Source organism: Ranitomeya variabilis, chromosome 5 (assembly GCF_051348905.1).
Source record: "Ranitomeya variabilis isolate aRanVar5 chromosome 5, aRanVar5.hap1, whole genome shotgun sequence".
NCBI lineage: Eukaryota > Metazoa > Chordata > Amphibia > Anura > Dendrobatidae > Ranitomeya > Ranitomeya variabilis.
Genome location: NC_135236.1, coordinates 605,127,424 through 605,152,758, shown reverse-complemented (window position 1 = coordinate 605,152,758; position 25,335 = coordinate 605,127,424). Strand labels below are relative to the sequence as shown.

At 46.5% G+C, this 25,335-nt stretch overlaps 1 protein-coding gene across 3 annotated transcripts in view; it reads right to left on the bottom strand.

The window, feature by feature from the left end:
• The window catches only part of VDAC1 (voltage dependent anion channel 1), a 101,046-nt gene that overhangs the window by 9,151 nt on the left and 66,560 nt on the right, over window positions 1-25,335 (bottom strand). For 2 of the 3 annotated variants that reach the window (XM_077266076.1, XM_077266073.1), the window contains exons 2-7: window positions 13,974-14,046; window positions 11,655-11,704; window positions 10,717-10,869; window positions 10,572-10,624; window positions 7,002-7,229; window positions 5,259-5,409 (exon numbers count right to left, since the gene is read on the bottom strand). In XM_077266076.1, coding sequence (XP_077122191.1) covers window positions 5,259-5,409; window positions 7,002-7,229; window positions 10,572-10,624; window positions 10,717-10,869; window positions 11,655-11,704; window positions 13,974-14,040 — 702 coding nt within the window. In that variant the 5' untranslated portion in view covers window positions 14,041-14,046. The remainder of the gene's footprint in view (window positions 1-5,258; window positions 5,410-7,001; window positions 7,230-10,571; window positions 10,625-10,716; window positions 10,870-11,654; window positions 11,705-13,973; window positions 14,047-25,335) is intronic. The other variant, XM_077266074.1, reaches the window with a different exon arrangement.

Here is a 25,335-nt window from a genome sequence, read left to right as displayed (position 1 = left end):
GAATAGCTCCCGGAAAAAAGAAGGAGCATGTCAATTCTTCTTCCTGAACCGCAGCGGTTCTGCACCCATAGACCTCCATTGTGAGGTCAAAATCGCAGTAAAACCCGCAGATCAAAAATATATCTGCGGGTTTTACTGCGGTTTGTTGTGCAGAACCGCTGCAGCCGGAAGTGCGGGGAAGCCGGCGGAAGTGCGGGGCCGGAAGTGCGTGGGCGGAGAGACATGGAGGCATAGCGTCGCATGGGGATCGTGTCGGCCGTTTGATTGATTTGGTATGTGTGTCTGTGTGTGTATGTGTGTGTGTGTGTGTCTGTGTGTATGTGTATGTGTGTGTGTATGCGTGTGTGTGTGCGTGTCCCCATGCGACGCTAGTGCCTCCATTGTGCTAAGTCGCCGTATGGACTACTACTCCCATCCGGTATTAGGATGGGAGAGTTGTCCCTGTGTCCGGCGACTTAGCACAATGGTAAAGTTACACCAAACACCTACACACAATACACATACATGACACACAGTACATACAACATATAACACAGAGTATATACTCACCAACAGCACACTTGTAGGCGAAGCCCTCGATCCTCCAGGAAAAAATCCCAAAATAATAAACCAAATCCATACTCCCTGTCCGCAGAATCCATAAAACGAGTGTCCCACGCCGATCGGCTGCTCTCCGGCGATATACTGCCAGGAGCGAAGCTCCTAGCAGTGTATCGCGTACTGTCCCGGAGCTCAATGACTCCGGCGTCTCGGTTAACAGCAGTACAGCTGCGTTGAACTTTCCCACGCAGCACTGCCGTTAAGCGAGAGTGCCGGGGTCAATGACCGCCGGTAAACTCGCTCGCGCATGCGCAGTGACACACCGACAGGAACTATGGCTCCTGTCAGTGTGTTGCTGCATCCGTGGAGAGCAGACATATCTCTGGATGTGTCTGTTCTCCATGGAAAATCTTCGTGGGATACGTGGCACTTAAATACGTGGCACTTAAATACGTGACACGTGTCACTTATACGTGATACGTGTCACTTAAATACGTGACACGTGTCACTTATACGTGATACGTGTCACTTAAATACATGATACGTGTCACTTAAATACGTGGCACGTGGCACTTAAATACGTGGCACTGAAATACGTGATACGTGGCACGTGGCACTTAAATACGTGGCACGTGGCACTGAAATACGTGGCACGTGGCACTGAAATACGTGGCACTTAAATATGTGGCACGTGGCACTAAAATACGTGGCACGTGGCACTGAAATACGTGGCACGTGGCACTGAGATACGTGGCACGTGGCACTGAAATATGTGGCACGTGGCACTTAAATACGTGGCACGTGGCACTGAAATACGTGGCACGTGGCACTTAAATATGTGGCACGTGGCACTTAAATACGTGGCACGTGGCACTACAATACGTGGCATGTGGCACTTAAATACGTGGCACGTGGCACTGAGATACGTGGCACGTGGCACTTAAATACGTGGCACGTGGCACTAAAATACGTGGCACGTGGCACTGAAATACGTGGCACGTGGCACTGAAATACGTGGCACGTGGCACTTAAATATGTGGCACGTGGCACTAAAATACGTGGCACGTGGCACTTAAATACGTGGCACGTGGCACTGAGATACGTGGCACTGAAATACGTGGCACGTGGCACTGAGATACGTGGCACGTGGCACTGAAGCACGTGGCACTGAAATATGTGGCACGTGGCACTTAAATACGTGGCACTGAAATACGTGGCACGTGGCACTTAAATATGTGGCACGTGGCACTTAAATACGTGGCACTACAATACGTGGCACGTGGCACTTAAATACGTGGCACGTGGCACTGAGATACGTGGCACGTGGCACTTAAATACGTGGCACGTGGCACTAAAATACGTGGCACGTGGCACTGAAATATGTGGCACGTGGCACTTAAATACGTGGCACTGAAATACGTGGCACTTAGGCTATGTTCACATTTGCGTTGTGCGCCGCAGCGTCGGCGCCGCAACACACAACGCAAAGTAAAACGCAGCAAAACGCATGCACAACGCTGCGTTTTGCGCCGCATGCGTCCTTTTTTTGATTGATTTTGGACGCAGCAAAAATGCAACTTGCTGCGTCCTCTGCGCCCGGATGCGTGCGCTGCAGTGACGCATGCGGCGCAAAACGCGGAGCGCTGTCATTCAAAACACGTCCACTCATTTTGGTGTTTAGTCCCAAAATGGAGGATGGAAGAAGAAAAGGGTTGGACAAGGAAATGACATCATTTCTTTTTTTTTTTTTCCCCCACTGCAGTTAAAGCTTTATTTGTGTCAAACACAGACAATTTGCAGAGAAAACTGCATAAAAAAACGCACAAAAAACCGCACTAAAAAACGCACCAAAAAACGCACCAAAAACGCACCAAAAACGCACAAAAAACGCACCTGCGTTTTCTGCAGAGACCTGCAGATTCAGTCAGGAAAAAAAAAGGATGGAAATCCTGAACGTGTGAACATAGCCTACAGTCTGCCGGCTGTTGTAACCTGTTCAGAAGTTAGCGACATTTAGGTGATAAAAATACACAGTTTAATTTGTCATACCACTTTGTATTAATTCCTGAAAAGCACCTGAAGGGATAATAAGCTACCTGACATCAGTTTTCAATATGTTAAGGGGTGCTGTTTTTAAAATGGTATAACTTTTGGAGGTTTCCCAATATATGGGACCCGCAAAGGCACTTCAAACATGGATAGGTCCCTAAAAAATAAATGTTGTAAATTTCCTTGAAAAAAATGAAAAATTACTGCTACATTTTTAAACCTCCTAAAACACTAACAAAATAAAATAACATTTTACTAATAATAATAATAATAATAATAATTTTTATTTATATAGCGCCAACATATTCCGCAGCACTTTACAATTAAGCGGGGACATATACAGACAATAAATGCAGTACAAGTTAAGACAATTTAAAAATGTAAACAGTGACATTAGGAGTGAGGTCCCTGCTCGCAAGCTTACAATCTACAAGGAAGTGGGGGGGACACAATAGGTGAAAAGTGCTCGTTATTTCTGGTCTGGAAATTATAATAAATAGGGATTTTCATATAAAAGCTGCATGATCCGGTCATCAGCCCGTGTGTTTAAGTGCAATAGTCAAGTATCAAGTGTAGTTATGTGCATGGAGGGTGTGGAGACAGATGAATAGCAGGGTGCAGATTCAGAGTAATATTTGGAAGGAGGGAACAGGGCAAAGTTAGTTTACTTAGTAGTTGATGTGGTAGGCTTGTCTGAAGAGATGGGTTTTTAAAGCGAGCTTGAATAGGTCGGGGCTAGGTATCAGTCTGATCATCTGGGGAAGTGCATTCCAGAGAGCTGGCGAGGCATGAGAGAAGTCTTGGAGACGGAGGTGCGAGGTTCGGATTATGGGGGATGTTAGTCTTAGGTCGTTTGTCAAATGGTGCTGATGTAAAGAAGACATGAGGGAAATAATGTTTTCCTATGGTATGTCTATCTGGATTAAAGGGATAATCATTCAAAGTTTTAAAATTGCTATTTTTTTTAACATTTTTCTCAAATTTCTGATATTTTTTTATAAACACAAAACATATCGACCTAAACTTACCATTGTCATAAAGTATAATGTGTCACGAAAAAAACAGTCTCAAAATCACTGGAATTTATTGAAGCGTTCCAGAGTTATTACCATGGAAAGTGACACTGGTGAAGTTTCAAAAATTTGGCTCCATCACTAAGGGGTTAAAAGTCATTATCTCGGTAAATTAGAATACTTTACAACACCAGCTTGAAAAATTATTTTAAAATCGGAAATGTTTTCCTACTGAAATGTATGTCCAGTAAATGCACTCAATACTTGGTCGGGGCTCCTTTTGCATCAATTACTGCATCAATGCAGCGTGGCATGGAGGCGATCAGCCTGTGGCACTGCTGAGGTGTTATGGAAGCCCAGGTTGCTTTGATAGCAGCCTTCAGCTCGTCTGCATTGTTGGGTCTGGTGTCTCATCTTCCTCTTGACAACACCCATAGATTCTTCTATGGGATTAATGTCAGGCGAGTTTTCTGGCCAATCAAGCACAGGGATAATGTTGTTTTTAAACCCAGTATTAGTACTTTTGTCAGTGTGGGGCATTTTACTTAGGTTGTCTGAAGGATACAGCTACAGGTAGGGGCCATATACTCAGAATTTACTGACTGTTATGTGCTAGAGGGTTTGCCCTGTCATGTGGTAACTTGGGTTATGCTGCCCAACCCTGGGTTGTGATTGATCGGCAGACTCTGGAGGTGGTAAAGACGAGCAAGTATTGTCTCATACAGTGCTTTGGCTCCTGGATAGCCAGGGTAGGTAGCCAATCTGTGCTTGAATACCTGTCTGTCTTAGGGGATGTGTTTTTTCAGAACATGAGCGCCAAGAACTTCCTTCCCATTGTCTTTATGATTGCGCCATTAGTCTTATTCCTGGGGCTAAGCTGCCAAAGAGCAGACTATATAAAATCTCTGGTCCAGTGAGGTAGGCCATGAAGTACTATACTGCCGAAAGTCTGGCAAAGGGTCATAGCAGAAAATAGATGAAGGGGGGAGGAGGGGTTTAAGCCCCTGTCTAGATTTCCACAAACTCAATCAGATCACGGTCCGTGATACTTACCCTTTCCCTCTAATCTTAGACATCTTTAACCAGATCGTAGGAGCAAAAAGGTATTCTAAACTTGTTCTCGGGGGGGAACGTATAATCTCAATCGTATTAAAAAGGGGGATGAGTGGAAGACAGCCTTCAATCCACCCGTGGGACACAATGAAAACCTGGTGATGCCAATTGGGTTGATGAATACTCCCCCCGTCTTCCAGCACATTGTAAATGACATGTAGTAACCAGGCAGGTAGATTTGTTGTACGGTATAACAGCGATGTGCTTCTTAGGCTACATTGCGTTGTGCGCCGCAGCGCACAACGCAAACAAAAACGCGGCAAAACGCACGCTAAAACGCTGCGTTTTGCGCCGCATGCGTCCTTTTTGGCCGAAAGTTGGACGCAGCAAAAATGCAACTTGCTGCGTCCTCTGCGGCCGGACGCGGGCGCCGCAGCGACGCATGCGGCGCAAAACGCAAGTGCGACGCATGTCCATGCGCCCCCATGTTAAATATAGGGGCGCATGACGCATGCGGCGCCGCTGCGGCGCCCACCGCTGCGGCGCCCGCCGCTAATGTGAACGTAGCCTTAGTGCTTACACTGCCCCCTACTGAATACTTACTGAGAACGATGCATCTGAGTCAATTTGATATTTGGCTGCAATTCCAAAGCGAGTGTTGCTGTTTCCTGCTGTCCAAGCCAAGTTAATGGCAGTTTCCAATTTATTATTTACTTTCTGATAAACAGAGCCTCCAAATTCTGTACCGTCATTCCTATTGGTAACATAAAATAAAGAAAATCAATAGAAATAATCACAGCTTCTGAGTAGACAGCTAATCATATTCACAATGAAACCTTACATATTCAGAGATTCATCAAATATTTTACTGTGTTCCAGAACATTATTAACACAGAATGTCCTAATGGCAGCTAGAACAAAAAAAACCTTTCCAGTTTCAGTAACAATCAAGAGAGATGTAAATAATGAAGGCCCCATTTCTACGACAGTGTGGGTCATATTATTGGCTTTATACTATAATGTGCTGTGTAAAGTATATTGGTTTACATGGCAATGACAATCTGAGGAGAGCTTTACACTGCTAATAAACCCATCTATAGACTAAGGTGACACTTCCCGACAAGACATAATAGATGGTGGACGCGTTTTGAGTTGCAACCTGCCTATTGTCACAAGCACAACACACAAGTCACTGGAAATCCGGTAGGGATTGGTGATTGGAGCATAGAGACAATTACAGATTAAAAAGGGGGACAACCAGACTACAATCACAACCAGACTACAATTCCATTATGTTGTAATGTAGCACGAGAACACTGCAAAGTGACCACATCAAAACTTGCCACCTAGTCCTAACGTAATTTCATACTTCAAAAAATGAAAAATAAGCGTGGATAAACTTCTTATGTCACCAGAATACATATAGCCTCGTATATCAAAAGTTGTTGTTTTTTGTTTAGACTGCATTCGGCACAATCTTGAGCCATGGCAACTTGATGGTTGAACCATCTATAGGAAGTCTTGTGCAAGACTAGATAGGTCCACGATAGGCTTCTCCACCGTTATCTTGATAACGTCAAGCCATCGGGTACCTTGTCCCTTCTATTCTTCTGACCATGCTTTCCTTCTCCAGTCATTGCTGTTTTCATACGATGTGTCCAAAGTAGGCAAGTAGTAGCTTGGTGACCACCAGTGCTTCAAGTTACATGTCTGGCTTAATATGTTTCAAAATTGATTTGTTTGTTCCTCTTGCTATCCATGATATTGATAACCTCCTCACCACTATCGAACGCAAATAATTGATTTTGTCATTCAAAGAAATACTATAAAGAGGTTTTCAACTACAATGATACTGATGACCTATTGTAAGGAGTTGGTGGACGTTGACTCCCATCAATCAGCTGTTACCACCTCCGCCAGCATCTGGATCTAAACAGTGCAAGGAAGCTCCCGGGTACTGAAGTTTAGCCCCAATTCATTTACATAGGAGCTGATGTGCAGTACTTGGGAGCAATGTATGAAACTTGGCTCTCTCTCCCGTACATCATTTAGATCTGGCCACTGCTGGACGCGAGAGCTGCTGATTGAAGGAGTGTGCCAAGTGTCAAACTCCTTCCGAATGGATATCCTAGAGATAGGCCTTTACTATCATTGTAGTGGAAAACCCCTTTGTAACTAGCTTTAATTGGTGACAAAATATACATTTCCTACAATGCAGTTTTGATAATTGAAAATTAAAATAGAAGGGGTTAAATTTTAAGTTAACTGAAGATACAGTGAATGACGGATTCAGCTTTTCCCGCGAAGACTTATGACAGCAATACATGTACATTTTTTTCTACTTACACATTGGTGTGCAACTGGAATTCATCAGTTTTATATCCGACGGCAAAGTTACTCTGTGAGACTCTCGACTTGGCAGATTCAAAAGTCATTTGGTAGCCAGCTAGCCAGCCTTCATAGCCAAACACCACAGCACCGCGCACAGACGGGCCGGCAATATCAAAATCCATATCACAGCCCACGTTGACATGCTCTCGCTTGTACGCACCCTTGATCTTCGCATTCTTCTTTCTAAATATATACAGAAATTAAGACAGTGAAGATGTTCTTCATGAACACACAAGTAAGGCTTCCTTTACACTTTTTTGCGGCCCATTATTGCGGGCCGTATCGCCACAATTGTCATGGTCTGTCACAATAATAGACCGCAAAAAACTTGCGGATCGCCATTTTTCAAGTTTCCAATACTATGGAAAAAGCATTGAAAAAAAAAACGGCGTTCTGCAAAACCGGAAGTCACGGTGCACTGCAAAAACAAGCTTCCATTGTTTTTGTGGCCCCACTGATTTTCAATGGGGCCAAGTCTGTAAGCCGTGAAAAAGATCGAGCAGTCTCGATAATTTTTCACGGCCGTAAATACGGCCCCTCACGACCATACGGCGCTCCGTCGAATTATTGAGGCCCATAGAAATCTATTGGGGCCGCAAAACAACGGTAAGTGTAAAAGAAGCCTTAGACCAACGGTCTAATAAAATGACAAAGGCAAGGTTATGATAATGTAAATGTCAATAAATCAAATGGAAATGTCATGCAGGACAATACAATAGACGTGAGGCTGATAATGGAGTGGGAAACAGTCAGTAATGCCATTTTTAGCCCCAGCATTCCCCGAGTAGATGATGCAGACTTGTGTGACAGATGTCATCTCTACTCCAGCTACATTTAATCCTGTGTCGGCAGGAAAAAAAAAAAAGGGAAATTCTACAGGCAGCAATGCTTATAAGAGTGAACTGCAGAATATAATATTCCCTAAAGCTGGACACATCAGTAAGACAACTAGACGTAAAGTAACTACAGTAAGTGGGCGCAGAGGAGAACAGACAACATTATTAAAAGGGGATAGTCTCACCTTAGTCTCAATAGTTAAAATTGCAAACCGCTTGTAAAAACAAGAAACTTTGTAACTTGTTATTAAGAGATCCTCTCCGGTCTCGAGAAAGGATCGAGATTTAATTTCATAGTTAGTGCTCATTGCCTAGGTTACCAGCCACTTCTACAGGCTATCAAGGGGTGTCAATCTCCTAAGGAAGGAGCACAGCACTTACAAGCTCTTTACTATAGAGCTTGCAAGCAGTGCTCTGTCATTTATTGCCCTAGTGTTCTTCTGATGCCTGCACTACCAAGACAGGTTATCAAACATGAAAAAATAAAGGCTTGAGGGTAATCTTATTATAATGTACAAATATATGGGGGACAGTACAGAAATCTTCCCAATGATCTTTTACAGCTGGGCCTGCGACAGGAACAAGGGGGCATCCTCTACGTCTAGAGGAAAGAAGGTTTAATCATAATCACAGAGGCAGATTCTTTACTGTAAGAGCCGTGAGGCTATGGAACTCTCTGCCATGTGATGTTGTAATGGCTGTTTCACTACTAAAGTACAAAGAGATGCCTTTCTTGATAAATATAATATTACAGAGAACTAGTCTGATTGCCAAGTTTAGTTCAGAAGGAATTTCGCCCCCTAATATGGGGCAAATATGTTCCTCATGTTTTTTTTGCCAATCTCTGTAACAAGAGCAATCCATTATTGGTTGCACTTGATGAACTTAAGTCTTTTTTTGTTTTCTGCCGTTTCAGCTACGTAACAATTATTGGTGGATCAAAAAGGTTATCCCTTCAAACAAACTGGAATTTAGCATGGCTAATCTTGTGTTCCCGAGAGATAAGTAGTGTCAGAAGTCCCATCACCCTATAGCTACACATCTTCATGCATGGAGGGCTCTAGCTGTTTTTATTGGACAGGGGCCTTTAGTTTTGCTCAGGCACCATAGTGCGGGTGCAACTTCTCCCTGTGAATCCTCTATACAACAGTTCCCCTGGAGGAGTTCTCACGCGGCTTTGCTGCATAATCACAATAAAAGATTTAAAATTATTCTTTTATTTTTATATAAAATGCATAAAAAGAAAAAATAATGAGAAACATACACTTAACTCCAGTCTAATAATACCTTGAAAAGAGCTTTAGGTGAGACATGGCTGAAAGATTATTATACCTCTGTATATGTGACACCATTCTAAAAACTGCACCCCTCAAGGTGCGCAAAACCACATTCAAGAAGTTTATTAACCTTTCAGGTGCTTCCCGAGAACTAAAGCAATGTGGAAGGAAAAAAATGAACATTTTACTTTTTTCACAAACACTGTGGAACCATTTTTATTTTCACGAAGGTATCAGGAGAAAATGGACCACAAAATTTGTTGTGTAATTTCTCCTGAGTACGCCAATACCCCGTATGTGGGGGAAAGCCACTGTTTGGGCGCATGGCAGTGCTCAGAAGGGAAGGAGCGCCATTTTAACTTTTTGAGTGCAAAATTGGCTGGAATCAGTGGTGGCGCCATGTCGCGTTTGGAGAGCCCCTGATGTACCTAAACAGTGGAACCCCCTAATTCTAACTCCAACCCTAGTCCCAACACACCCCTAACCCTAACTTTAGCCCAACCCTAACCCTAATTCCCAACCCTAACCACGACCCTGACCCTAATATACCCCTAACCCTAATCCCAACCCTAATTTTAGCCCCAACCCTAACCCTAGACCCAACCCGAACCCTACAGGAAAAACGGAAATAAATACATTTTTTTATTTTGCTATTTTAACCTAACTAAAGGGGTAATAAAGGGGCGTCTATCACAATGATCAAAATGAACCAATAGGAAATTCCTATTGTTGATGGGTGTCGGCAGGCAGATGTCGGCGAGCGCACTGGTCCGCCATTTTCTTCCCGGAAGAAGACACCGCCAGCATTGGGGCCTTCACAGGTGATGTAGGGACACCGGAGATCCCGGGGGCCCCCATTTCTCTCTCCTCTGATATGCGTTCACATCAGAGGAGAGAGAAATTAAATGGGAAATCAGACTTTTGTCAGTCGCCATTATTTCTTTAATAAAGTCGATCTCAATACTGGGGTTGGTAAAAACCAATCCGAATCATGTTCTCTGGTGTCTGAGATACTCCCAGTAGCCGAGAACCCGGAGAAATTCCGACGCGGGGGGGGGTTGTGGGGGTGCTATATACTTATTTCTCAGTGCCGTTAAAAAGGCTGTTGTGCCATCTGCTTTCTACTATGGAGGAAGAGTTATAAGCTGCCACACACCTCATATGGCACTTATGTCAGGTTAAAGAAGAGGGTTAGACAGGATGAAATCCAACCAATCTGATCACCTTTCAGATTGGTTCAGCATGTTAAGAAGGAGTTTGGCTCCAAACCTGTGACATGACACCACCATGGCCTAGCTAAGGTAATGAGACAGACACAAACCTCAAGAGGAAATCACGACCAAAGCCAATCAATAAACATATTAGCAAGCAAGGAATTCGGGCGTAGACATCGTTATACAGTTACTTCTTACCCAGTATTAGGAGAGAACGACGAGTCAAAGGTCAACTTCAATCCTTTTGCAAGCTGAACAGAAGAGAAATGGACTAGTTGCATTTACACTGGTCAGATACAGATTAGTAATGTGCATCTACTCCACTGCCAGGTCTCCTCCTTACCTGATCTTCTATAGTGATCTCAGTGCCCAGCGTGTTATCGGTGTTCCACTTCTCTGTGAACGTCAGTCCATATTCTGACCACTTGTATTTGGTTTCCAGGCTGCCGCTGACTTTGCTGGTCTCTGCATTTGCTGAACCTGAACTCGTAAATTCCTGGAAAAGATTATCAGAATCTCATAATTGTATTAGTTTTCTCATACCTGCCTGACCTTGAGAGCTAACGTTCCATTTATAACATACTATAAATCCTAGAGCCAGGTGTACACAATACATTTATTAATTAATACATTAGATATATTAATCAAAGCTTTTATATGTATTGCTCCCATCTTAGGAAAATAAAACTGCAAATGTAACAGTGATTCTAAAGCCCAAAATTAATATGACAGCTCGCTTATTTATAGTTATTTAGCCTTGTGATCGTGTCTTTTTGGTTAGACTGCAACAAGACTCATTACAAAAGGAACCCTTGTGATTTTCCATCATTCCATAACATATGGGGGACAGTCACACATACCGCCAGTGATGTATAAGGAGGCTTCAAACCTACTCCATGTGAAAAACAGAAACCACTTTATGTTAAAGTCGTCCTCTCACCCGGTGGCATGTCTAGATGATATGCTTGTTCGCTTTCCATCTATCTCTGCCCTTCTCTGGCTTTATTAAGCCAGAGTTGTCAATCAAAGAGGGAAGGGGAGAAATACAAGGAAGACAAGTAGGTGGAATGGTGCACTTAAATGCTTGGCCACCCCAAGAGTGCACCAAGCGCCTGTACTTGCTTTGAACAGTCATCCTGTGATGACGGAGTCCCCTTAAAGGTGCCTTCAAATGTGTAGAATTAGTATTGCTGATTTCTTCTTCTTGTTCGCTTTTTTGCACTGTGTCTGCTGATCCTGGTTAACACGCAACTACACGATGGGAATGTTGCTTCAACTTACCAGTCCATTTTCAGATTTTGTTTTCAAGTCAAGCTTTATGAATCCAAAGCCTAAGAAAGGAGAAATATAGGAAAAGAATGATATTTATGGAACCAAAAAAACAATATCTAAAAAGTAACAGCTCAGCTCTATACTCAGCCTTTTCATACAATATGATCATATAAACCAAACATGATAGATTCCAGGTCACAAGCCTCAGGTCCCATAACATATATATTATATATAGGCAGATTATGCAAAGAAGCCTCAGGAACCGTCGGTGTATACTGAACGCCACAACCATTGTATACAGGAACATCTGCACAGCATATGGGCTAAGTCCCCCTGAGTCCAGGGGGAGACCCCAGAGAAAGTGGTGGAGAATGAAAGGGTTAAAATCCTGTGGGACTTCAAGATCCAGACGGATAAGCAGGTATTGGCTGACCAATCAGACAAGGATCAGAAGACAGCAATAATAGATGTGGCAGTGCCAAGTGACAGCAACATCAGAAAGAAGGAATATGAGAAGCTGGAGAAATACCAGGGCCCTCAAAACACTTGGAGCAGTGACCCCTAAATTGGAAGAATGGCTACAACAGATCCCAGGAGCAACGTCTGAGCTCTTTCCGGAAGAGCGCAATGCTGAGAGCAATTGAGATCCTGTGAAGAACCCTCAAACTCCCAGGCCTCTGGTAGAGGACCCGAAAATGAGAAAGGACAACAAAGACCACCTCCATTGGGGGTGAGAAGGAAGTTTTTTAGGTCAGGTCTCAAGTAAAATTTAGACTGATGACTAAAGGGCCATGAGAGTAACAGTGGCGCCCTCTGTATGTAGCTACTTGTCAAACAGATTCTGTCAGCCTAAATTTACACTTTAAACTATAGCCCTGTAGTAGATGGGAAACAATTTAATTTTTTAGGTTTTAAACCTGTTCCTCTATTGCCCCCAAAACAACCTTAACGTGATATGTAAACGTAGGTGCTCAGTGCGCCCTGGTGTGGTTAAATGCATCTGGGCACCATTATGTAGATTACTGCCACTTAGGGAAGGCGATTAATCAAATTAATTTAATGCAGTAGTGCATTTAGTGCAGTAATAACTCACGACGAACCTCAGCAGAGAGACTGCAGGCCGGACTGGACAGACTCCTCCACAGGACTGATCAGGAACCCGAACCTAGATACATCACTTATTGTATACAGGGCAATCTGACTGGTATATAATATATTCTAAGCATCACATACAATACTAGTCATATTATCCTGTATATAATGTCTGATAGTATATCACATACATAGCATATACAGGCTATAGATTTAGACCATATGTGATTGGTATAAATTATACCATCACTGTAGAACATCAGAAAAACATACTAGTCACATATCATCCTGTATACGTATAATATCTGATCTTCAGTATATCCTATGCCGGTCTCATATCATACAGCATTGTATGCGACTAGTACAATATCCAATGTTATAAGAGAGCCTGTGTTACTGGAGTAACATCCAATGTTCTGTAGTCATAGTATATATACCAGTCATATTATTTTGTATATATCATATGATGTCTGAAGTAATAGCACACCATAATTTAGTCATATGCAAATGGATTAAAACTGGGTGAAGGACAGCCAAACTCTGCTACAAAGAATGAGGTAGCGGAAGACAGTATCACAGCATCAAGCCACAAGGTAGTCACACTGCATCAGCAGGGTCTCTCCCAGGCAAAGATTTCAAAACAAACTGGGGTTTCAAGATGTGTTGTTCAAGAGGTATTGAAAAAGCACCAAAAATGTGTAAAATTGAGGACTGTAAACAGAGTGTCTGGCAAAAGAAACTTATTGCAGATGAAAGACATTGTTATGTATTGGAGCAGGGGTCCCCAACCTTTGTTACCTTGAAGGACATTAATATAGTATCTGAACAAATATAATCAAACCAATATAAGATAAGAACTGGATTTTACCCTACATTTGTGTCTTCCAGGTAGGGTAAAATGTGAACCCTTCGTCCAATCAGTGATCACCGATTAGCTGCAGCGCTCACATGATGCCCCCACGGAATGTTGATCCATCAGACTGATGAGGGACAATATTTTACCCTATAAGCATTTATAAGGCCAGATTCCCTATGTAATTATGCTCCTGAAGCAATATAACACTAATAGGTGGGATACATTTCCCTGCTGGTAACACAAGCCTTTCTGATCTCTAAGAACACTATATATGAGGAGCTTTCCGGCACTGTATTTTCACAGTATACAGTAGTAAGAATTTATGTGCTCTGCATTTTTACAAATTTACGGGAAATTGTCGAATGGTTGTAAGAACTTACCATATCCTTTGGTGAATACATCTCGAGCAGATTTTCCGAGGTCAGCATAAGATGGAGGTATGGCCATTTTCTACTGGAAAAAAAAATATAAATAAAAAACACAAAATAAACATTTCCATTTGCTCTCATGAATAGTGATCGTCTGAAGACAGAAAAAAGAGCCAATGCAGAACGTGCACCTTCCGCTCCGCACTCTACCGGCTTATGGAAGAGAGATGAAGGTTTTCCTATTGGATGGCGGGTGTATTGTATGAACAGTCCGGGCGGCTCCGCCATACTGGTGCCGATATGTGATGACACAAATCTCTTTCCCACACTGTCATGCCCAGCTACTGGGGCGCCTGATATTTTATGTCACGTAAAGTATATCCTGCCGCAGACACAAGGAGTCACGTACAGCGCTGCTGCAAATAATCACACAGGCAGATAAATAAAGGAAATAAAGAGAAATCAAAGCCAAAGCTTCTCTTATCCAAGCAGAATGTCAGGCCGGATTCATCACGCACGCATGGCTGCCGCTTCTAATGCCTTCTGGGTAGTCTGCCATTTTACAATCTAGCAGGGAAAGAGCTCAGCGCAGGCCAGATGTGCTCCAAACACCTGCCACATAGAGGATGGAGGATAAAGATGTGAGGGAACAGACCAGTATCAGTAACGCACTACATGAGGTACTAGGACCCTCACACTGATGGAGAGGTGTCTTGTCAGCTCTCGTGACACTGCAGTTAGGGCTTGTTCTCATGGCCACATGGAGGACGGAGGATGAAGATGTGAGGGAACATAGCAATCTCACATCAGTAACGAACTATATGAGGTACTAGGACCCTCACACTGATGGAGAGGTGTCTTGTCAGCTCTCGTGACACTGCAGTTAGGGCTTGTTCTCACGGCCACATGGAGGACGGAGGATGAAGATGTGAGGGAACATAGCAATCTCACATCAGCAGAACTATATGAGGTACTAGGACCCTCACACTGATGGAGAGGTGTCTTGTCAGCTCTCGTGACACTGCAGTTAGGGCTTGTTCTCATAGCCACATGGAGGACGGAGGATGAAGATGTGAGGGAACATAGCAATCTCACATCAGCAGAACTATATGAGGTACTAGGACCCTCACACTGATGGAGAGGTGTCTTGTCAGCTCTCGTGACACTGCAGTTAGGGCTTGTTCTCATAGCCACATGGAGGACGGAGGATGAAGATGTGAGGGAACATAGCAATCTCACATCAGCAGAACTATATGAGGTACTAGGACCCTCACACTGATGGAGAGGTGTCTTGTCAGCTCTCGTGACACTGCAGTTAGGGCTTGTTTTCACGACCACATGGAGGACGGAGGATGAACAACTACACACATATCGGAAGATTTAAGGAGTAAAACATTTTGTCAGGATTGCCCCCTTACAATTTGCATGTTATAGGCAGCACAACCGCTGCTTACACGGAGATGTGCTGCTGACAAAAACAATTTTAGGCAGCATAATGTGATCCGCTGATGAAACTACAATTTCTCATCATTAGGAAATTGCCAACAATCGGGAACAAGCATGAACAGCCATTGCTGGGCCATATTTACACTTTACACAAGTCCTAAACTTTGGATAAAGACGATCATTTCTCATTGGGTAATCTTATATCACCAACTAATGCAATACCCAGTCAGAGCCAAACAAATGGCAGCATTTGGTGTCCTCCCATGTTAGCTGGCCGTACGTGCCGAAAGGTCCCTTCTATTAGTGCTACCACTGCTGATGTAACCGGCTCCTTTTACCCAATGTGCTGTTGCTGTCAATCAGCAAACATGAGTTGGCTGCAGACAGGTCGGAGCTGGACAAGCGGCAATACTTTACTGCAGAGCAGCGCACAAAGCACCACGAGCAGGAAATTACCTATTACAAAACAATACAGCAACACTGACAGATATTAACTATTACTAGAAATATTGTTATAAACTAGTGACCGAGGATACAGCCATGCTTCGGGATCAGATGGCCTTCCAGTGTGACGACCTTGTGAACCTCTGAAGGGCAGATCCAGCTCTACGTCATGGCCGGGGAGCATAGGAGATACATCCTTCACCCATTCAGAGAGCTGCAGTGACCCAGACGTGAGGATGGATGATGCCATCAAGGGGGTGTCTACAGATTGACAGGCCATGACCCTGAATGACCTCTGAGTGCAGCTCAGCATTGTGCACACTGCCAAGACAATGTCCATCAATTAAAGAGCTGGTATTTTGCAGATACAAAGAAGGCCTAAAAGGGTTGTCTTATAAATAATAATCTTTATTTTTATATAGCACTAACATATTCCGCAGCGCTTTACATTTTGCACACATTATCATTGCTGTCCCCGATAAGGCTCACAATCTGGATTCCCTATCAGGATGTCTTTGGAATGAAGGAGGAAACCGGAGAGCCTGGAGGAAACCCACGCAAATAAGGGGAGAACATACAAACTCCTTGCAGATGTCCTTGGTGGGATTTGAACAAAGGACTCCAGCGCTGCAAGGCCGTGCTAACCACTGAGCCACCGTGCTGACCATCATCTAAGATGGGTAAAATGGTATGGGCTTGTAGGAACCAACTTTCTAATTTACTCTCAAGAACAAGGGGATTTTTGATGTACTAGACTGTGGCCTGATTCTAACGCATCGGGTATTCTAGAATATGCATGTCCCCGTAGTATATGGACAATGATGATTCCAGAATTCGCGGCAGACTGTGCCCGTCGCTGATTGGTCGAGGCAACCTTTATGACATCTCCGTCGCCATGGCAACCATTATGACATCTACGTCGATACTGTGCCCGTCGCTGATTGGTCGAGGCGAATTCGCGGCAGACTGTGCCCGTCGCTGATTGGTCGAGGCAACCTTTATGACATCATCGTCGCCATGCTGTGCCCGTCGCTGATTGGTCGAGGCCTGGCGGCCTCGACCAATCAGAGACACTGTGTTTCCTGCACATTGCCCAGGTTACAGACAGTGGCCGGTCTCCTAGGCGACGAGTGAAGCAATTGCAAACTCTTTCCAATACAGCTTGTAAGCGCTGCTCTGAAACTGGCTGGAACTAGACAACGATCTGGGCTCTTCCAGTGCTGCAGGTTCTGATCACTGCTGGTCGGTGAGGGTGCTGGTGTCAGGGGTCATCAACATCACAGTAGTGAAACACCCTCCTTAGGTGCTCATACACACTGGAGGAACATCTGAGGTGTATGAAGGGCGTCCCGCAGTGAGAGATCAGTGAAAACAAAGATTGGCCATGTTACATTGCAGTACCTCATGGCTGCAGGAGAAATGACCTATACATGGTGGCCATTCAGATAAATCTTGTTTTACCATGATGTCCACGAGTCGACCAGAACTGACTCTCTATTCTGCTCAGAGGAGACGACCCCATGTCTGATTTCCTATAATAATAAGGTTTCTAATTTTATGGACTAAACATGGAGCACATTACAGCCTACCAGCTGGCAGCATTCGCCTTTCATCGTACGTCACAGCTATTGATCCAATTATTGATAGTTTAACACCGCACTAACAGTGATTAACACATCTACCCCAATGTGTCCTGTACATCATCTTCATCAAGTGTCATTTACCGCTTACTCGCCCCCAGGGTGTACATGGCTGATCTTCCAAAGCATGCCAGACACCCACTTTACTACTTTACTAAAATGCTACGAGACGGAAAACTGTCCCGTGAGGAAAACGTGTCCCGTCTACAACAGCAACAATTCTGGCACAAAAAGCAGAGTCTTTAATTAGGCTTAGTGATGACTGGGAATTATCTCTAGCATCTAATGAAAAAATGTTGTTCCTATACCCTTGTTAGGGCTTTCTGGAAAGGAGAAAAGAAGTCTTGCTTTAAAGGGGTCATATGGGGCAAATATGGATCGCAAATCATTAGGATAGGCCATAGTGGGGGCTCAGCTGATTGAAGGGGCTGCAGAGAATTGGAAGTAAAACAGCTCCATACATCCTGGAGTGGCTGTTAATGGTACTGCAAGCCCTCTCCCATCACCTGCAGGGGAAAACTATGCAGAGCAACAAATCAAATGTGCATCTAAAGGAGATTTAAAGTGTTATTTATACTAAATGGTTAAAATTGCCAGGAACTTGTAAAAACAAGCAACTTTGCAATTTACTTGTTATTAAACATTCTTTGCGTTCTCAAGAACAGAGCTATTTGTAATTTTATCTTTACTGCTTGTTGCCTAAGTTACCAGTCACCTATACAGTCTTAGGCTTCTTTCACACTAGCGTCGGGCTCGGCCCATCGCCGTGCGTCGGGCCGAGGTCCCCGACGCTAGCGTTGTCCCCGCCGCACAACGGGGGCAGCGGATGCATTTTTCCAGCGCATCCGCTGCCCCATTGTGAGGTGCGGGGAAGCGCGGGGAGGTGGGGGCGGAGTTCCGGCCGCGCATGCGTGGCCGGAAAAAGCGGACCGTCGTGAGCAAAAAACGTTACATGTGGCGTTTTTTGCTCCCGACGGTCCGCCACTGCACGACGCATCCGTCGCACGACGGGTGCGACGTGTAGCAATCCGTCACAATGCGTCGCTTCATGTTAATCAATGGCGAAAAAACGCATCCTGCAAACACTTTTGCAGGATGCGTTTTTTTGGCAAAACGACGCATTGTGACTAGTGTTGAGCATTCCGATACCGCAAGTATCGGGTATCGGCCGATACTTGCGGTATCGTAATTCCGATACCGGGATTCCGATACTTGCCGCGTATCGGATACCGGAATCGGAAGTTCCAAGATTCAAAATGCAGAAATTCAGCCAATGAGAATGATTCCAAGTGTGGGCACATCCTGTTTAGCATGGAGGGCATGAAACTACTGGCAAGGCTGTGATTGGCTGCTGAAATGATGTCATGATGCAGTTTAAAAGTCGCTGGCGCCATTTTGCGATCACTCTGCTGTGAATTCAGTTAGTGACAGGACGCTGTTTGCTGACTGAGGGCCAGTTTAGAGATAGCGATTTGCTTCTTTGTGCTTTCCAAAGGCTAATTTAGCAACCGCTGTGTTCACCTACTATTCACCTTGCTTTTGCCTTGTAGCGCTGTTTTCACAGCGATCTGCAAGGTCTGTGTGTGTGTGTGTGTGTGAGTGCAGCCCACTCTCTAGTCTGAGTGCAGCCACATAGGCCATCCATAGCTGGTTGTATTCAGTTCAGGGAGGGTGGTTCATTGCCTCATACTGTTCTTTTTTTTTTTTTTTTCAAGTAGTGTAGTTTGCTGCTAATTTATTCAAAAAAATCCTATTAGTGTCTTTCCACCCGTCTCCAGCTAATTTGTGGAAAAACACTACATAGGATAACGTAGAGGAGGGTTTTTGGGCCTTGCAGCGCCATTTACGGCTGTCTGCACGGTCTCCGTGTGACTGCAGCTCGCCCTGTAGTCTGTGAGCAGCCATAGCCTGGTTGTCTCCAGCTCAGGGTTCTTCACTGCGTCATACCGCCAAATCAATTTTCATTTTGTTTTAAGTAGTGCAGGCTGCTGCACATTTTTTCCAAAAAATCCTATTAGTGTCTTTCCACCCGTCTCCAGCTAACTTGTGGAAAAACACTACATAGGATAACGTAGAGGAGGGTTTTGGGGCCTTGCAGCGCCGTTTACGTCTGTCTGCACGGTCTCCGTGTGACTGCAGCTCTATCCGTTGTCAGTTCAGCCCCCAAAAAATAAATAAATAATAAAGTTCACCAAACACACCAGTTACACCACTTTACATTTGTGTAGGCCACATTAGCTCATATTAAAGTCTAGTCCACACTTTAGAAAATTAGTGTTTCTTATACCTGTTAGGAGGAGTTGCTCAGGAATAAGCACACAAAGCCGTTAGTACTTTTCTGCTTATCTTTATCAGTCAACCAAGATGAAGAAGGCAGTGAGTAAGGCACGTGGGCGTGGGCGCAGAGCAGGGAGGGGACGTGGGGATTCTGTGCCTGCTGCGGGCACCGGTGACTCATCAGCACCCACTTTCACCAGGGAACAGTCGTTCATGCGCAGCTTTGTGTCAGAGCGCCGTACACCGCTGCTGCGTGAAGACCAAATTGAAGCCGTTGTCGGATGGATGGCAGCTAATGCATCAACTTCAATTAGTGCCACATCCTCTCAGACACAGAGCACTGGAGAGCAGCCATCTGTCTCTTCACCACCTGCCAAATTGCCCAGGCAGACAGAGAGCCCAGGACAGGAGCCGTCTCTACTTCTGTTCTCTGAATCTCTTGGCTTGGAAACAGGGGGCCAGCCAAGCAGCATTGGAGAAATGGAAGAAGAGGCAGGGTGCAGTGATGCCCAACAGCTTTTTCTCTCTTCCTCTGAAGAGGCGGGTGGGCCAGTGGCTCCGGTCACCACATCGCAGGCCGCATCAGCTGATGATGACACTCAGGTGCCACTTACTGGTGCGTGCTCTGCTGCTGAGACTACCCAGGAGGAGCAGTTGGGGGCAGAGGGTAGTGTAGATGATGAGGTCCTTGACCCATCTTGGCGTGAGGGACAGGAAGGTGGTGGGATCAGCTCTGAGGAAGAGATTCCCCGTACGGCCCAAAGAGGGAGAAGACTGCGGATCCTGCAGCCTCCGCTTTGGCACCCGTTAGGAGCATGTCTCTTCCAAAAGCCAAAAAGGGCGCTCCCAAGACTTGCAGTGCCTGGTCCTTTTTTGACACAGTTGCAGATGACATTTGCTATGTCAGATGCAAGGTGTGTCATCAAAAAGTCAAAAGAGGGAAAAATGTCAGCAGCCTCAATACCTCCAACATGTGGAAACATGTGCGCACCAGGCACCCGACGTTGTTAGAAAAACACACTGAAGAGCTAGGCCAACCAACAGCGGCAGCTACCACCTCTTCAGCTCGTGTTGCCTCTTCCTCCAGCTCACACGCAGCTGGTTCGGCTTCCTCCCAGGATCGCCGTGGAAGAACCTCTGGCCCTGTTGTCCAGAGACCCGCTGTAATTCCACCCGCAGCACCACTTTCCCAGTCGTCCACACACTCCCAGCCCAGTCTACAGCCATCGGTAGTACAGGCATGGGAGAAAAGGCGGCCTTTCTCGTCAAACCACCCACGAGCACAGGCTCTGACTGCAGGCATTGCCAAACTTCTGTCACTGGAAATGCTGTCATTCAGGCTGGTGGAGACTGACAGCTTCCGTGACTTGATGTCATTGGCAGTCCCACAGTACAATGTGCCCAGCCGCTTTTACTTCAGCAGGCAAGCCGTCCCTGCCCTGCACAAGCATGTGGAGGGACACATAAAACACGCGCTACTGAACGCCGTCAGTAGCAAGGTCCACCTCACCACCGATGCGTGGACCAGTCAACATGGACAGGGGCGATACCTTTCCCTCACTGCCCATTGGGTTAATGTCGTTGAGCCGGGTACAGACCGTGCGAGTGGCGCAGGACGTGTCCTGCCCACTCCAAGGATTGCAGGAATCCATTCTGTACGCATTGACTCCTCCTCTTACACCAGTTCCTCAGAATCATCGCTGCAGGAGCCGTCACAGTCTACCTCCACATGGACCCGTGATGAACGTGTACCTGTTACGACCGACATGAGCACAGCCGTGGCCAAACGTCAACAGGCCGTCTTGAAATTAATTTTTTTGGGGAATCGTAGCCACACAGCGCAGGAGCTCTGGAATGCCATCAAGCAGGAGAGCGATGTGTGGTTTGTGCCAGCGAATCTCCAGCCAGGCATGGTAGTGTGTGATAATGGCCGAAATCTGGTGGCAGCTCTGGGCCTCGGCAACCTCACTCACATCCCATGTCTGGCACATGTGCTCAATTTGGTCGTGCAGAGCTTTTTGAGGGAATATCCGGATCTTGATGCACTGCTGCACAAGGTCCGCCTAGAGTGTGCTCACTTGCGGCGTTCCAGCACGGCAAAAGCGCGCATTGCGGCTCTGCAGCGCCGACACCGCCTGCCGGAACATCGCATCATATGTGACCTACCTACCAGGTGGAATTCCACGTTACATATGTTGGAGCGGTTGTGTGAGCAGCAGCAAGCTGTAATGGAGTACCAGCTGCTTCAGGCGCAAAGAAGTCGCACTCAGCGCCGTACAGACTTCACAACCACAGAGTGGGCCACTATGAATGACGTCTGCCAGGTTTTGTGTCCCTTTGATTATTCCACGCGGATGGCGAGTGCAGATGATGCACTAGTCAGCATGACTGTCCCCCTTATCTGCCTGCTTGAAAAATCACTGCAAGCGCTAAGGGATGATGTTGTGGAAGAGGTGGAGGATGAGGATTCACCATTTCCATCATCTTCTGGACAGTCAGCGCCACGTGGTTCCTCACAAACGCGTAGGCAGGGGACAGTTTGTGAGGAGGATGAGGAGGAGTCAATGGAGGAGGAAGACATCCGTCCAGAGGAGGGAGTTACCGAATTGTCCAGTACTCAGTGTGTACAGCGAGGGTGGGGTGATGACGAGCGGGCAGAGATCACGCCTCCAGCAGGGGACAGCGTTTCTTGGGCAGTTGGCAGTCTGCAGCACATGGTGGATTACATGCTGCAGTGCCTGAGAAACGACCGCCGCATCGCCCACATTCTCAACATGTCTGATTATTGGGTGTTCACCCTCCTCGATCCTCGCTACCGGGACAACGTAGAAAGCCTCATCACACCGTTGAACCGGGAACAAAAAATGCGGGAGTACCAAGACACACTGGTCAATTCCATCATCTTCTCCATTCCAACTGAGAGAAGTGCTGCTAGTGCATTCCAAAGCAGCTCAGTGCGTCCAGGCAGTGGTGGAGGCTCTGCACAAAGAGGGAGCAGAAGCAGTGCCTCTGCCCAAGGCAAGACCAGTATGGCCCAACTGTGGCACAGTTTTCTGTGCCCCCCACAAAAGTCTACACCATCACAGACGGCTCCAGTCAGCAGGAGGCAACGGTTCCGTCAGATGGTGACAGACTACATGTCTTGCCCTCTTGCTGTACTCCCAGACGGCTCTTCCCCTTTCAAGTTTTGGGTCTCAAAGCTGGATACATGGCCAGAGCTAAGCCAGTATGCATTGGAGGTGCTGTCTTGCCCTGCGGCCAGTGTATTATCGGAACGTGTCTTTAGTGCTGCAGGTGGTGTACTAACTGACCGTCGCATGCGACTATCCTCCGATAACGTTGACCGGCTTACTTTCCTGAAAATGAACAAGGCCTGGATCTCGCAGGAATTTGCCACTCCTCCTCCTGATTAAATAATTAGGTCACTGTATACGTTATCCAGGTCTCCTGTTGTGTTCATCTTTCTACCACCTGAACTTAAATTCCTGGGCTCCAACACCGCCAGTTGAGGCTCAGAAGTGCCGTCTGCACAGTCAAAACATACGACCCAGTGTTCTTGGGTTTCAGTAACGTCAGCTGATCCCCAGCTGTGTAGCTGGCAATGTGTCATGCGACCGCCACGCTGACACAACAACTGAAATGTAAGGGAATCTGTCCCCCCCCCCCCAAGGCGTTTGTTACTGAAAGAGCCTCCTTGTGCAGCAGTAATGCTGCACAAGGAAAAGGTAGCTATTTTGGTTTAGCTCCTTGCACACGCAGAACTTAACACTTATAAAATGTGTCCACTGATACCGTAAAACCGTCCCGGAGGTGGGACTTTCCTTCATAATATGACGCAGCACAGCCGTCATTCCTCCCCCCCCGGCGCCGCGCCCCGGCTCCTCAGCGTTGTTTGATTCCGTCCCGGAGCCTGCGCTGTTATGTTATCCCGTGGCCAGGCACACTTAGCGCTGCCCGTCTTCTGGCATCATTTGGTGTCAGGATGGCTGCGCCTGTGCGGCCGCGCTGGCCGAGGGCCCGCCTCGCAGTGTCTTCTGATTTAATCCCACTGGGGGCCTGGGATCCATGGACATGCGCAGTGCATATCTGAACCTCCACCTCTCACTCATCTCCCTACGGCTTCTTCAGACTGTTCGGTGTCAGCTGGTCCCTAATAGCATGCCACGGCCGTGACACCGCACAGTCTTAAGAAGCCGTAGGGAGGGGAGTGAGAGGCGAGGATATGCACTGCGCATGGCCATGGATCCCAAGCCCCCAGTGGGATAAAATCAGAAGACACTGCGAGGCGGGCTCTCGGCCAGCGCGGCCCCACAGGCGCAGCCAGCCTGACACCAAATGATGTCAGAAGATGGGCAGCGCTAAGTGTGCCTGGCCAAGGGATAACATAACAGCGCAGGCTCCGGGACGGAATCAAACTACGCTGAGGAGCCGGGGCGCGGCGCCCGGGGGGGAGGAATGACGGCTGTGCTGCGTCATATTACGAAGGAAAGTCCCACCTCCGGGACGGTTTCACGGGACACATTTTATAAGTGTTTAGTTCTGTGTTTGCAAGGAGCATGATGAAAAGAGCCACCTTTTCCTTTTGCATCTTTTGTGCTGCACAAGCTGGCTCTTTCAGCTACAAACGCCTTGGGGGGGGTTAAAGGTTCCCTTTCGACTTTCTCAGGCTTCGGCCTACATTGTGTTCCTCTGCTTTTCCACCTGTCCCTGGGCTCCAACACCGCTAGTTGTTGCCTGGTAGTGCTGTACGCACAGTCAACAGTCCCTCCTCTGTTATTGGGGTTCAGTAACGTCAGCTGTTCCCCTGCTGTGTGTGTGGCAATCCCTCCTACCTCCTCCACCTCCTCCACCTGTCCCTGGGCTCCAACACCGCTAGTTGTTGCCTGGTAGTGCTGTACGCACAGTCAACAGTCCCTCCTCTGTTATTGGGGTTCAGTAACGTCAGCTGTTCCCCTGCTGTGTGTGTGGCAATCCCTCCTCCACCACCTCCTCCTCCACCTGTCCCTGGGCTCCAACACCGCTAGTTGTTGCCTGGTAGTGCTGTACGCACAGTCAACAGTCCCTCCTCTGTTATTGGGGTTCAGTAACGTCAGCTGTTCCCCTGCTGTGTGTGTGGCAATCCCTCCTCCACCTCCTCCTCCTCCACCTGTCCCTGGGCTCCAACACCGCTAGTTGTTGCCTGGTAGTGCTGTACGCAGTCAACAGTCCCTCCTCTGTTATTGGGGTTCAGTAACGTCAGCTGTTCCCCTGCTGTGTGTGTGGCAATCCCTCCTACCTCCTCCACCTCCTCCTCCTCCACCTGTCCCTGGGCTCCAAAACCGCTAGCTGTTGCCTGGTAGTGCTGTACGCACAGTCAACAGTCCCTCCTCTGTTATTGGGGTTCAGTAACGTCAGCTGTTCCCCTGCTGTGTGTGTGGCAATCCCTCCTCCACCTCCTCCTCCTCCACCTGTCCCTGAGCTCCAACACCGCTAGTTGTTGCCTGGTAGTGCTGTACGCACAGTCAACAGTCCCTCCTCTGTTATTGGGGTTCAGTAACGTCAGCTGTTCCCCTGCTGTGTGTGTGGCA